This window comes from Neodiprion pinetum, chromosome 3 (genome assembly GCF_021155775.2).
Source record: "Neodiprion pinetum isolate iyNeoPine1 chromosome 3, iyNeoPine1.2, whole genome shotgun sequence".
In the NCBI taxonomy this organism is placed as follows: Eukaryota; Metazoa; Arthropoda; class Insecta; order Hymenoptera; family Diprionidae; genus Neodiprion; species Neodiprion pinetum.
In genome coordinates, this window is record NC_060234.1 from 21,910,081 (window position 1) to 21,924,217 (window position 14,137).

At 35.9% G+C, this 14,137-nt stretch overlaps 2 protein-coding genes across 4 annotated transcripts; one reads left to right on the plus strand and one right to left on the minus strand.

Moving 5' to 3' along the window:
* The first annotated feature begins 1,209 nt into the window (after positions 1 to 1,209).
* On the plus strand, positions 1,210 to 9,601 carry LOC124213883 (exportin-4). Of its 2 annotated transcripts, none has more exons than XM_069134715.1 (12): positions 1,210 to 1,462; positions 1,877 to 2,266; positions 2,437 to 2,702; positions 2,773 to 3,229; positions 3,298 to 3,559; positions 3,660 to 3,922; positions 4,069 to 4,508; positions 4,600 to 4,883; positions 5,088 to 5,263; positions 5,415 to 5,713; positions 6,502 to 6,730; positions 6,829 to 9,601. In XM_069134715.1, exons 1-12 carry the CDS (start codon positions 1,412 to 1,414, stop codon positions 7,114 to 7,116), a joined length of 3,405 nt encoding a protein of 1,134 aa, XP_068990816.1. In that variant the 5' UTR covers positions 1,210 to 1,411; the 3' UTR covers positions 7,117 to 9,601. The 2 variants fall into 2 exon arrangements, with proteins under 2 accessions (XP_068990816.1, XP_046471553.1); XM_046615597.2 differs by lacking the exon at positions 1,210 to 1,462 and adding an exon at positions 1,526 to 1,741 and having other exon boundaries at positions 2,437 to 2,704; positions 2,775 to 3,229.
* LOC124213887 (glycoprotein endo-alpha-1,2-mannosidase) lies at positions 9,509 to 14,046 on the minus strand. Of its 2 annotated transcripts, none has more exons than XM_046615609.2 (5): positions 13,852 to 14,046; positions 12,332 to 13,037; positions 11,727 to 11,989; positions 11,321 to 11,639; positions 9,509 to 11,236 (listed from the first exon to the last, which is right to left on the minus strand). In XM_046615609.2, exons 2-5 carry the CDS (start codon positions 12,902 to 12,904, stop codon positions 10,955 to 10,957), a joined length of 1,437 nt encoding a protein of 478 aa, XP_046471565.1. In that variant the 5' UTR covers positions 12,905 to 13,037; positions 13,852 to 14,046; the 3' UTR covers positions 9,509 to 10,954. The 2 variants fall into 2 exon arrangements, with proteins under 2 accessions (XP_046471565.1, XP_068990817.1); XM_069134716.1 differs by lacking the exon at positions 13,852 to 14,046 and adding an exon at positions 13,786 to 13,803.
* Positions 14,047 to 14,137: the final 91 nt, after the last annotated feature.

Genomic DNA, 14,137 nt, shown 5'->3' on the forward strand with positions numbered 1-14,137 from the left:
ATTCGTTACCTAAACTCCATAATCTATTACATTAATTACATACCGTCAATGGTAGCTTTATACTCCGCGCAAGGTGATTGAACAATCACGGACTGGAACGCTATTTGCATTAATATATAATGTGTGGGTGCAGGACTGCATTGTGCCATCATACGCATATTTCATTAGCGGAATTTGGCGATCCACGAAGGGCTGCGTGAACTGCGATTTTCTGGCAATTTAGTCAAAGATTGGATGAAGAAAATTACCTGATACACAAATACAATATCAGATGTAGCTAATCGCAGTAGATTATATACGTTGGGTTTATTGAGACTCGTGTTTCGCTATTTCGATGAAACCTTAATTCTTAACGAATTAATGAGAAATCTGAACTCTTCTTCATCTACCTGATTGAATAGGCAGATTATCTGCAGGCCAAACCAGAAATTATCTGTCTTCCAAGTATTCAGAATTCGGAATTTCTTGAGAGCTATAATCAAAAATTCTGCGCTATCAAAAACGGGGTTGAACGATCATCATTACAGCCATCAGTGTGATATTGTTAATCACCATCACGACGCGAGTTAATGCTGGAATAATTCAGATTTCAGGCGATCGACTAATTCTTAAGGCTACGTCTCCTCACGACACACGTATTTTTGCTATGCCATCAGTTAGTAACAAGCCCCATGTTGCTGTCGAGTTTCGGTAACTTAGGTACTTGCGTAGATAATCAGGTGAAACAACGGAATGTTTGAATTGAAGTTCTAACTAGGGCCTAACTTAACCTGTACTCATGTGATCCAAAATCTTCTCTTTTAAACCCGCATTAATTGTTACAGCTGATAGATTTACTGTTTCATCTCTCTCTAAAACAAATTTTCACCTATGGAGCGAAGTTTCCAAAGACGTTTTTACTCACAGAATATTAAAATACCGAACGCACTCCAGTTTTACTCCATAGTAGCATTCGTGGCAGAGAGCCATGTTTTCATCATAATTTTACGGGGGTCGGTGTACCTGAAAAATTCAATAGCGATTTACTGACATCCACGTGATCAGTTGTTCAGTACCCATTCTACAGTACCGACAATGTCGATTGACAGCTGTTAGAAATATGTTGCTTTCTTCTATTTGGCTTATGGAATAAAGATAAAGCATCTCTTCTTACCGACCGAACCGCCCTATAATACGCCGTGAATGTCGAATCTTATTGGCCGACCTTTGTGTACGCTGCGAATTCCAACAGCATCGACCAGGCCACGGTCTTCTGCTTGAGCATACTGTATTGTACATGCTCTAAGGTCTTCTCTTGTCAGGTAATGTAGCGATCTCTGCGGATTAATTCTAAACGTGATTCTAAACGACTTATGTCGCTGCTTGAAGACATCCCTTGACCACAGAGAAATCGTAAGCTTTATTTACCAAAATGGCGGATCAAGTACTGGCAGAACTGGAGGCCGCTGCACAAGTTATTTTGGTAATATAACGGTTATTGTTATAAATGATAGAATTGTACAGAAGCATAGTAATAAAAATAAACGTTAATTCTGAGGGTCTCGATTGGTAGAAGTCGTTGCTCTGGGTTACGGTAGCGTAAAATCTCGTGACGTCGAGGTTATGTTGTCGCAACCAACCGTAGATTTAGTTTATTTATATCATAAACGATGCTCGAGATTTTGTTACCGATCTCACGTTGTGAGGCAACATTCTTGGCTTTCGACTAGATCTCGAATTTCATCATGATATTAATGGGATAGTACGTATGCATATTTGCGTTATGGCTTCTTCATCTGCGTGATTGTAGACCCCAAATAATGTATTTTTATATGCTGACTACAGGTTTCCTCCTTTATTTGTGTGTCTTATTTTTATTCTTCAATCCCCACCTCAGGCTCCACCGAATCTCATCACAGGCCAGCAACGACAGTCAGCAGAGACGGTGTTTCTTAACTTTCGTAAAACTAAATCTCCATATCAGCTCTGCCGAGAGATCCTTGAACGAAGCTCTGTCGATTACGTACTATTTGAATCAGCAGGGTTGATTAAGTCTGCCCTAATCAGAGAATGGGTAATGATGCAGGATGAGGATATCAGGTCACTAAGACAGTACCTGTTGCATTATATTATAAGCAAACCTCAGTTGGCTCCCTTTGTCAGGGAGAGAATACTTCAGGTCATTGCTATTATGGTAAAAAGGGGCAGTGTTGAAGACTTGGGACGAGATCGTGGCCAGATACTAAATGAAGTTGAGGGACTTATCATGACTGGTGATTTACGCAGGGTAACTAATTTCTTTTGTTATTAATCAATCGTGAAATGGGCAGTAATAATAAGCTGATTGATAATCTTTTAAATTGGCATAAAATTCCAATTTTCAAAAACTGAAAACATCTTTCTTCTCGAATTTAAGAAACAATTATTTCCACTTGACAGTTACCTTGGTAATTTCAGCAACTGTTAGGATGCAGCATAATATCAGCTTTAATGCAGGAGTATGCAACAACTGTTAAATCTTCAGATGTAGGATTGGCCTGGGAGGTTCATTTTAAGGCTAAGAAGCAATTTGAAATCTCAGATTTGAAAAGGATTTTCAAGTTCTGTTTTGGGGCCCTGGGAGAGCTGACCAAAGAAGAAATTCAAGAGGCTCTACTGCCTCTGATAAAACACCTGCTTTCTATAATTGAAGGCGTCTTAGTATGGGGATACGTATCACCACACTATATCCTTTTCATATGACTCTGTAATTTTGTGTCATCTTGGTAAAAAAATTTTCCTTAATTCAAACACACTGCCCAAAAGATTAATTGGTGTATTTGAATCTGCCTACGAGTCCGACAGCAGTCCTGCCCTCCGACTTGGTCCCATGTGGAGAGATGTAATCCTTGATCCTAATGTTCTCGATCTCTTCTTCACTCTCTACTGGAAAGTTCGTACCAATCCACAGCTGGCTCATCACGCAAGAAACTGTTTGGTACAGTTGGCAACATTAAACGGGCTAGTGATTGAGTCTGGGGAAGTAGAGACACAATATCTAACATCCTATCTACAAAGCTTCTTGAAACTCGTGTCGAATATTGACGTTATAGACCAAGAAGCGATAGGAATATCTAACATGGTTAGAAAAGTAATAACCTTCTTCAGAGCAACCTTAACCTCATTACCTGAAGACATCCTCAGGTCATTCATGGAACAGATGACTCGTCTGACTTGCTTGTTTGCAGAAGGAGCTGCGCAGGAGGAATCTGTAAGTGTTTCATAATTTTCAATAGCTTATTTTGTTTTTTATATCTAACAAATTTTCAATTATTAAAGATGTGTGCTGATGACTGTCTGTATATGGAAGCCTTTGAACACTTGCTGGAAGCTTGGATTATAGTTTTGTCTGAGGCACAATTGTTTCCGTCAGAATTTTGCAAGCAAAGTTCAGCCCAGATATTTAATACTTATTTGAGTTGCCACCTGGCTCCGCCGGATGGCAACAGAGGTGCTGGAGGCAAAGAGCTCAATGACGAAGAAATAGATGCAACTGAAGAAAACGACAGAGATAAGTTCAAGGAACAATTGCAGACCATTGGTAAGTGCATTGGTGCATCAGTGCATCATTGCGTCATTGCCTCATTGCATTGTGCCAATGTCATTCATTCGATTAATTTTTCAATTTAAATTCTTCGCAGGAAATTTCGGCCGGCAAGTTCCTGGTCATTCCTTACCCCTTTTAGCACGTCTCCTTGAGGATAGAACAAACAGACTTAGTGGTCAACTGAATAGAATGGCAGATCAGTCGCAGCCCATGAGTATATCGAGCTCGTCACTTGTAGAAGCACTCTACGAGGACATACACTGGCTTGTGCTTTTAGCTGGTCATGTTTTGTGCATGGATTCTGAAGGTGAAGTTGCTCTGGTACCATCTGAGATAATGAGATACAGCATGGATCAGGTGATTATGTAATTATAAACATATACCACCTCTTTAAGTATGTATAAGAAACTTGGAGATCTTAGAAAACTATTGTGAAAATCATGTTCGACTCACGTTTCGATTTACTTTAATGCAGAAATACCAATTTGATCTTTCGGTTTCAGACCCAGCAAGGTCAAGTAAACGTAGAAACGACGATGAGACTCTTGGCCTCCCCTCAAAATAGTCTGTCTGATATTGATGGAGCAGAACAATCAGCAGATCATGTCATTAGATTGATATCGGCCGTATTTCGGCTCTGTCAATTGGAGAAAATCGCGATTTCAGCCAATCTGACGAATATGTTGAGCCCGGAATTGAGCAGCAGTATTGTGTGGTTCTTGCACAGGTGGTCATTGAGCTATCTCCTACCAATTGAGAGCTTCTATTCGGAGATTAGTACTACCATCTTACAGGCATTTGGTGCCGATACACCTGGCGCGCTATGGACAGTTAGTTTTTTACTAGAGAAAATTGAGTGCAATATTAACGTCTTCAAAGGAGAACCAAATTTGATAAAAGAAACCATGCGGCTTCTCATTACGCTAGTTGAATCACAAGTAAAGTACGTTGATATCTCAACACTAACCCTACAGTTTTATAGGCATTGTTATTTCTACCGATTTTGTTACTTTGACTGGTAATTTGATTTACAGAAGTGACTGTGTATTGAAGTCAGGCCGTTTGTGCAACTTGGTTAATTTGGCGACAAAAGATCGTTTCGATCTACCACAGGCAGCTAAGCGCGGACTGATGCGAACTTTAGTACAAATTGGAACGGCCGTTCAAGATCCATCATCTAAACAGCAGTATTGGGCTCAAACCTTGCAACCTTTGGATGAACGATTTAAACAGCTTACTGGTAGCAGTAATTTTGCTCAGACCTATCACCAAGAACAAATCAGGCTGGGGATTATCGACGTTCTTGAATCATTCGTTGGTATGATTATTGCGTGTAGTTATTGTCTTATCGCGTTCTAAGTTCATTCAAATTTTTTTATCACAATGAGACATGCTATTTTAACAATCAAAATTAAAAATGTTTTTTGTTTACTCATTTGTCAACAAATGTCACCTTAGGCTGAAGTACCAAGCTGTATATGCGAACTACGTCAGATTTTGTATTATTGTGGTTCATTTCCAGGAGTTACTCAAGGAGTTCAAGGGCCAGTTGCGGAAGGCGTATTTGAACGTATAACGCCCGTTTTGAACGAGCTTCCCAATCTCTTGTCATTGTACCATAACTATCAAGAAATTGTTCAGCTAATATTAGAATTATTTTGTGAATGCACTCGACGAATGTTATGCTACCTACCCCAGGTACGAGCTCCAGCAACTTATTAAAATTATCGTTTTCATTCTACACTTTCTACAACTGCAGAACGCACTGTCATTTATTTATTTATTTTTTCTTGTCACAATAACGTTTCGATCACCGTTTACTTTTTTCAAGATATTTCACTAATTCTAGGGAGACAGCATACGAATTTACGAGATATGCTTGCGTACTATTCAAACATATGCTCGTTGCAATACGAATCGAACGACTGTAGAGAATACGGCTGAGGAAGACACTTTTCAAGATATTCTATTACTTATGCAACTTCTCACCAATTTATTAACTAAGGAAATAATCGACTGCAGTCATACAGAGCCAGCGGGTAATCCAGAACAGAATGTGTCACCTGTTAACGTATTCTTATTCGGATTGAATATCATTATGCCTTTAATGACAATGGATTTACTGAAGTTTCCTTCCCTTTGCCTGGAGTAAGTATAAAATGATGTCATTGAAATAATTTCATCCATTTGACCCAAGTTCACAAGGATTATTTGATATCTTATGTCATAGGCTGGGAGGAAGAAGATGTTGTTCGGGCTTCACCATGAAAAAGGTGCTGTTTCAGCTTTATCGTGAAAAACGTTTCGCTTTGGCTTTGTTTGGAAAAAGGTGATGTTCCACAAACGATTTTTTTTCATATTTTTCAGTTGGCAACATGCGCAGGAAATATAAGTTATTAGTTTAATTACATGAAAAAAATCGCTTTCAAATAAGTATTTATTTTTATTTTGTGTATTAATTCAATTCTTATTCTTTGACTTATTTATATGATGTAATCATTGAAATGTTCGTATAATATCACATACGATTTAGAATGTTGTAGCAAATTAGTTGATTTGTTTATATTATTATTTATATCATTTAATATCAATCTTTATATTATTCATGATACCAAATCAAGTTTACTAATTTGCTACAACATTCTAAATCGTATGTGATATCATACGAACATTTCAATGATTTCATCGAATGAATTAGTCGAAGAATTAAATTAATTAAACTAATAATTCGTATTTCCTGCACGTCTTGTTGACTAAAAATTGTGAAAAAAAATAGTTCGTTCAGCATCATCTTTCTCAAATCAAAGTCGAAATAACACTCTTTTCACGGCAAAGCTGAAACAACACCTGCCTTCCAGCGAATGATGTGATATTGAGTAATTAAAGCTTCTTTGTGAGTATTTAATTGCAACAAACAGATTATGTTTTTATTTCAGGTACTTTAAAATGATCACGTTTGTTTGTGAAATCCATCCAGAAAAAGTGTTCGACCTCCCAGTTGAGTTGCTAAGTCAATTACTAGCTTCCGTTGAACTGGGTCTTTTCTCATTTGGTCATGAGATTACCATATTGTGTTGTGACATAATACAAGTATTAGCAAAGCATATTTATACTGAGGGAAGAAAAGGCCGACCAAAAAACCAGCTGATGGCGCCTTTTATGAATGTGAGTCAATGTGAAATTTGATACGAGATACTGTTCAAAAATGTGATAATTACAAACTTTATTCTATAAATTTGATTTCGTTCTTCTTTCGTTTTCAGTTGCTCATGAATCTTATACTGTCTCGCCAAATAAATTCTGACCTTATTTCAAGTACGAGCATACCGCTGTACTACTTGATCTGTTGTTATCAAGAACAGTATCAACAGCTGGTACAAAGTTTTTTGGCTGCACAAACAGACCCACGGATAGCAGAGCGGCTGACTGCAGCTTTTGTGCAATTGACAGCTTGCATAGAACTCGATACGGAACGACCTCAAAGGCTGAGGTTTAGGGATAATTTCGATAAGTTTATTGTAAACGTACAAGGATTTTTGATGGTTAAGTAAAGTTTTGCGAACATGAGATTATTTAATAATACATCTACAAATTGTAATGTAGCCGTGGCTAGCCAAGCCCAGATATCAATATGACTGCCGAAAATCGCGATTACAATAATTCGGTATCTGCAATGATCCTCGATCAGAGGGTAACGATTCGCAAACATGTTTTCAGGTGCCACAATTATTGTTACGCCATCTCCAATTTTCTACGTCGCAACCCACAAAACGAAACTACCAACAAAATTGATAAAAATCCTAGTACTTTGCGCTATTAGTGATAGCCCACCGCATTCCATTGAAGAGTGTTTTACTTTTCTTCTGGAATTGATAATATTGCCCACCTCCTCATGATTTCATTATCTTTTGCTCTCGAATATCGTCCTCAATGAGTATTTTGAATCTTAGAGAGAAATGTTTATTATCTAGTCGGAATCCATGAGGACGAATCTTCAATTCGTTGGTAGTTGCTGGTATAGCGGTCCATTGATTGGCATTTTACGAGATATCGGAGCATTGTGAATGTCACTAAAATATTCCCGAGGCTATTGTTCACTCTGCAATTCCCTTAAATTAAAAAAACACCACGTTATGACACATGGAATCTTCAATTAATAGTATCATTAGTACGTAATATATTTTTTACTCAATTAACTCCATTTCGTCAAGACATATTTTTGTGTATAATTCTATTTGATTCTATTCAATACTTACAAATTAGTATCTCGTCAACTGTAACTGATTTTTCTATGACAGAGTCAGGGTACCACATTGCATATAATTCATTCGACGTCTCATACTGTAGATTAGTGTTAAGTTAAAATAGGAGTCAATTGTAAGTTATTGTAACACGTAGAATTATAAGTGAACAAAGATTGATTTGAATATACATATACCTATATTGACAGGTGTTCATTTATATCATCATTTACAGTTTTGGTCATATCTAGTATACTTACTAGTATAATTTTACAGTAAAGTTTTATCAGCCTCGATGATTTAAACTTGATAGTCTTTCGTTGCATGCTGAAATGGGTACACACTGCAAATAATTTTCATTGATTTTCTTAATTCGTGAAAATTTTTAATCACCCGAAATATTCTAATATTTCGCCCAAGTTAAGTTATAAATATTCCGGTGAAACCTATCATTTCTCAGCTCCAAATTTGTCAAAAACATGAACTAGATATACATAAATATATAAACTGGGTTTCACTCACGATTTAAAAAATTATGAACAAGGATTATTAGGGATAATTTAGTATTTAAGGCGTAACTATTGTCTTGCAGCTATCTTCGTATATTGAAGTTTCTCTGTTTGTATCAGTTTGTGTATTTATCGAGAGTTTATTTTTTTCAAAAATTCTTTATAAATATATGTAATTATATTCAAACGTGATGAATTGCATGTACATACATAAATAACTGCAAAGTAATTAATATAGTAAAAAAGAAAATGATTGGTATGAAAGTAATTGAATGGAAAACATCGTTATATTTTGGTGTGCTTTATACCACGTGTTGAATTCGAAGATTTAGCATCTAATTTCATTCTAACTTGAATTACGAACTAGTATTGCCCAAACTATTACACTCTCTTGCTCTCCTTCTCTCTTTTCGTCTTTTTTATTGTAGTTATTACTCTGCCAAATTAGAAACAGTATCGTATGTAGACATTGATTATTTTTATGGTTTCAGGTTTTTAATTGGCTTTTATTATTGTGTGATTATTGTTTGGCTCACAAAATGTATTTATATATCTGCGGTTTTGAATTTCAACGACATTCAAATCTTCTCAATTTAACAGAGTTTGCGTGCCTTTGAGAAAGATTTTATATATAAGATAAAATATGAAATCTGGAAAATAGGGTTTCCAAATTGTTACAAACTTCCTCACTTGCGTTTTCTTTGCTCGAATTTTCTAAATACTAACCGTATATTTTGTTCCTTATTTCTAGTTGTCTTTTGCCGAAAATACTTAATTAAAACGATACGTACGTTGCATTGTTAAATATCATTATCACTAGAATTGAAAGTGATTCATTAATTTGTTTATATAACAGATGTTACATTACTGTAAGTACGAAAAAGACGATGATAAAGTAACAATATATTTAATTACCACGATATATTATCAAATAGCTTGCTGTGAAATTCGAACTGTATCGCAATTGTTCAAATTGAATTTTAAAAATGAAGGAAAAAATAATGGAAATAAAACTAAGTATGCAGTTTCAGGAACCGTCCTTTAACTTCTACAAAATGATTTTTTAAATGAAGTAACGTATGTGATGTATGCACATACGAATGTAATTTCTCATCCAGATGTAGTGTTTATACACAAAGAGACCAGAAACAAGACTACTCACGTCATGAGTGAAAGGTAAATAACAAAAACGGTTCGGAGAAATAATTTATTCTGAATGCTAAATATTTTACGAATTGTGTATTATAATTTTTGAATATATAACTAACGAATATTCTAACTATTTATATTTTCTTAATTAATCAAGTTTCACTTTTCCGTTTCGCTTGCATAAATTTTTATAAATTCCATTCTTTCTTTTCTCTCAATTTATACACGAATTAGGGATATGTGTGATATGACAGATATTAGTATATATATATATAGTAGTATATATATATATAGTGTAGTAGAACCACTCACATAAGATATTCATAATAAGACGGTACGGTACATGTATAGTGTACATACACATCGAAAATTTTTTATATATTCGTACGTATACGAAAAGAATTTAGATACTTGTAATATATATTTTTTTCATTCATTTTGTTCATTTTGAATGTAAGACATAGGTACATGCATGCAAATTTTGATAATCCATCATATCTTCCTTTATAGTTGTCATACCGATTCATAGTAGATCGAGTAAATATTCTTTCATTTCATTTATACAAAAAAGTTATTAACAGGTCACATTTTGCTGACAAAAAAAAAAAAAAAAGGAACTGCAAAAAATATTACTACGGCTTACCCTCCCTACATTCTCATATTATCTATACATACACAGGCATGTGTAATGTATCTTTTATTGATAAATTATTCTCTTCGTATGAAATTCTTATTAACATATCTTAAATATCGGTAACTTTGAATATCTCGTTTTGAAAACTTATTAACGTAATAAAATTTCAATAAATTTGTCGCTTTTTTTCTCTCTTTTTTCTTAGATAATATAGTATCTCATGAATATTATTAATCTCTAAATACCTATAAGAGGGTAGTAGAAAGGAAGAATATACCCTGTGAGAGAAAGGACAGGGAGTAATTATTGTCTATATAATAATACATGTACAAAACACCTACTTATCAAAGTCATCTGCAATCTTTGCATATCGCACAATGCAGCAGCAACAGCATATTGACATCTATCACTAATCCACAGACGTAATGATATCTAGCGTCAAAATCTATTCATAATTGGTTGCCATTTACACCATTACTATTATTGTTTCATTTTTGGTCACAAATTTTTGCGATTTGTTGATTTCAGTTTTTCATCAAAATGAAATTCAACTTCTCCTCTTCTTTTGCTACTGTACTAAGGCTTATTCAACAAGTCGAACATGTTCAGTGATGATGCATTATTTTTTCATAATTTCTCTAGATTCCGACATACGTATTGCTTCTGAAAAGTTATGACATATTTTTTTCATAAGTAAAAAAAGGCTAAATTTTTATGCAGAGATAGGTATGTTTGAAATTGGTGTAAACTAAGCTTGGAAATTTGTAAAACATGTTTCATAGCTGAATGCTGATTCTGTAGATTGCTGTGTAACCCTATACCGGTTTAGAAATGTTTCTTACTACTTGACTTCCCCTCAGTCATTTGGCTTCGCATTTTTATACTTTTTCGTAAACTGTTCAACCCAAAGCTTGGTCAAATTCAGATATAAGTTGGGGCCCTCAGGCTCATAATCTAGGTATGTAAAATCCTTGTTGCTCGCAGGACGGGCTGGTTCAATTTGTGTGCCCTCATGCCACTCGTTGAACGATGTTATCGACACGGTGGTAGCCCCACTGTTCAGAGCACTGCTCCAAGCATAGCCATAGTACTGTCCATGACGTCTGTGCCTCGTATTATCAGCGTTCCACGGTCGTACCTGAGAGTGAAAATTATGTTCAAAAAATTTAATTCAACTAATAATGTTCTTAGATTTTTTAAAATTCAATATCATGTATAGTACCTGAGTATCTATGTAACCAGGACCAACACTGGGTATGAAAAGGAGTTCATTTTGTTCGGCGAACTTGTTCAGATCTTTCCAATTTTTCCACGAACTTCCAAAGCTGAATCCATTTGTTGCAAAATAGGTATAGAATCCGTCAAAGTGTGATTTTTTAATATGGTTCTTGTGTTGTGCGTCTACGAGTAGCCCCATGTATACAGCATCAATTTCTGAGCCACGAAGAGTGAGGTTTCCGCGATCAGACAAGAGTTCCCACCACGAGTTCGATGGGAAGACGTAAGAGTCATAAATGTACATTACCGGTAGAACAGCTCCGCTGACAAACCAGAAAGAAAAAGTGCCAGTTAATCATTGCCTAAATTTCGAGTTTGAAACACAATATTGTTATTCGTTAAATATTCACTCTGTTTCTCTTTTTATTCTGTGCAGTGCTGGATGCTTTCCATACTCGCTGAACAAGTACTTTAAATGTTCGATCAAATTTATTGGATTTCTTCCTGCATAAGGTTCAATGTGTGGAGCAACCTTGAGGCTATAGCGATGAGCTGCATCTAGTATATCCGACATCACGGAATCTGTGCTATCTATGGCATTAGGAGGAATCCATGAAACCACTACCACTCCCACCCCTGTTTCTTTGAGCTGTTTCATGTGTAAGTCGATTACCTGTACAAAGATTTAGAATTACATTGATTTAGAAAGACGCTGAATATGATGGCCAATTTCTATTCAATAAGCACAGTCTTAAAAGAAAAAAAAAATCGACTTCATTTAATTTGACTGGTGGGATATTTTCTGACTCTTATCAGTCTGTATCTCTATAAATATTTGCTGTTGAGATTCATATTCCATTTCCGTTTTTTTTCAAAAAACATAAATAGCCTTAATATTTAAGAAAAATTTAGATGCTTAGGGGATCTGAAGAGGATTTCACTCTTCCATGTCAAGTTCTGTTTAGTGTGCAGATATCCAACTATGATAGAAAGTTTAAATCCGAAATCAAAATACCTGAGGATCACAAGAGCTGTAGCAACCTAAGCTGGGATAATAGTTGGCACCGATGTCATCCGGAGGCTTATGTTTTCCATCTGGAAATACCCTCTTGTCATTTTTCTTCCAGTTGGGAAGGTAGTCGTGATTCCAGTGCTTCCACGACTTGTCAAACTCGAGAGATCTGTACCACGGGTAATAGAATATGTGGACATTGTAGTTGGTATCGATGGATGAATTCCTGTTTATCAGTGGCATGATCTTCTTTCTCATTCTGTTGGATATTCTGGCAACTTTGTTCTGCACCATCTTCTGCCTCATCTCCCCATAACTCTTTTCATTAAGTTCCTGCATTCGGCTTCTGTTTTCATGTACAGCTATTATCAAATCCCCAACTCCCGCCTGACCCTGACTAGACAATGTGCTCCATTCGACTGGTGAAGTTACCATGTGTGGTTGACATTTAACCGACTCGAGGGGTGAGAGCTTAACTATTATTACAGCTGCCATTAGTGTCGATAATATAACAACTATTGCTGATAAGTAGAAACATCTTCGCAGCGACAATGCAGTTACTACACTCCCGAACATTTTAGCACTGATTTAATTGTCCAGTTAATGTAATATTGGGCAAAGTGAGTCTTTACCAATTTATGGGGTGTATTTGAAATTTATTCACCGAATTGAAGAGCACTCACATTTTATTTTTTTTATTTTTGATAACCTGTGAAAGAGAGGATATATTGTAAAAAAATTTTAATCAGAGACAATTGCCAGACTTAAAATCGCAAATCTTAGAACTACATTGTGAAAACATATAAATTTGTCATTCAATTCTTTCGTCACCGAATCTTCTCTGTTTATCGTTTATCAATGATTACACAAGTGTCTGCGATTCCAGGTCGATTCAGTTGTAATTTTTATCTCTTCTTTTTCTCAACATACGAATTGACGCTAGATTACCACACGTAGGCCTTTTTGTATGTGTGTACGAGTGATTTGAATGGAAAATGTGTATTTCGGCATGGCGCCTTGGTAGCAAGCAATAGGTACGACTGGAATACATTTGTGTGTGCACCCGTGGTTGAAACAATAGGAAATCAATAATTCTTAAAGGGATATTATAATGATAATAACAATTCAAAAACGGGTGATGAATATTGCGTGGAGAGTGCAATAGAAGATACCTATACATACATATAATGTATGTCCAACAGATTTAACAATAAGTCCGAGAGATCTCGTCTCACTACATATTACACAAAAGAGCCTGACATAAAATCTGCAACGATAAATATTAAATTAAATAAAAATTAAATATTGTTTCATCTCCATACCGCGTTTTTCATATTGACAAAAGTGCACGGATAAAATGAAAGGGGTGGAACGAGAAAATATGGACATAAAGAAAAAGAGAAGTACAAAAACGTAGGAAAGAAAGACAGCCCGTATGAGAGATATTGTTTGCAGGCCTGTTTAAATGATTCCCATCAATTGTCAGCAAATGACATGAACGGTGATTTCTTCCTGATACTCACTCGTTGAACAAACTATCGCAAACGTGATGGTTGTTTAAATATTAAACATTTGTAATCCGTGATTCGACGACACAAAGTAATCCGAGACACATTTTCGACCAAAAGCTCGCCGCAAAGCGAACTGACAACCTTCGGCGCTCTGTCGTGGTTCTACCACTATCTTCTTCCCTTTGCCTCCGCGCACTTTGAGGACTCCCTGGGGTCACGGGATTACAAGTGGTAACCATGAGAAAATCGCACAGCCAAAGGCAGCTAGCTTACCGACGGAGAACAGGAGCGAAGTACG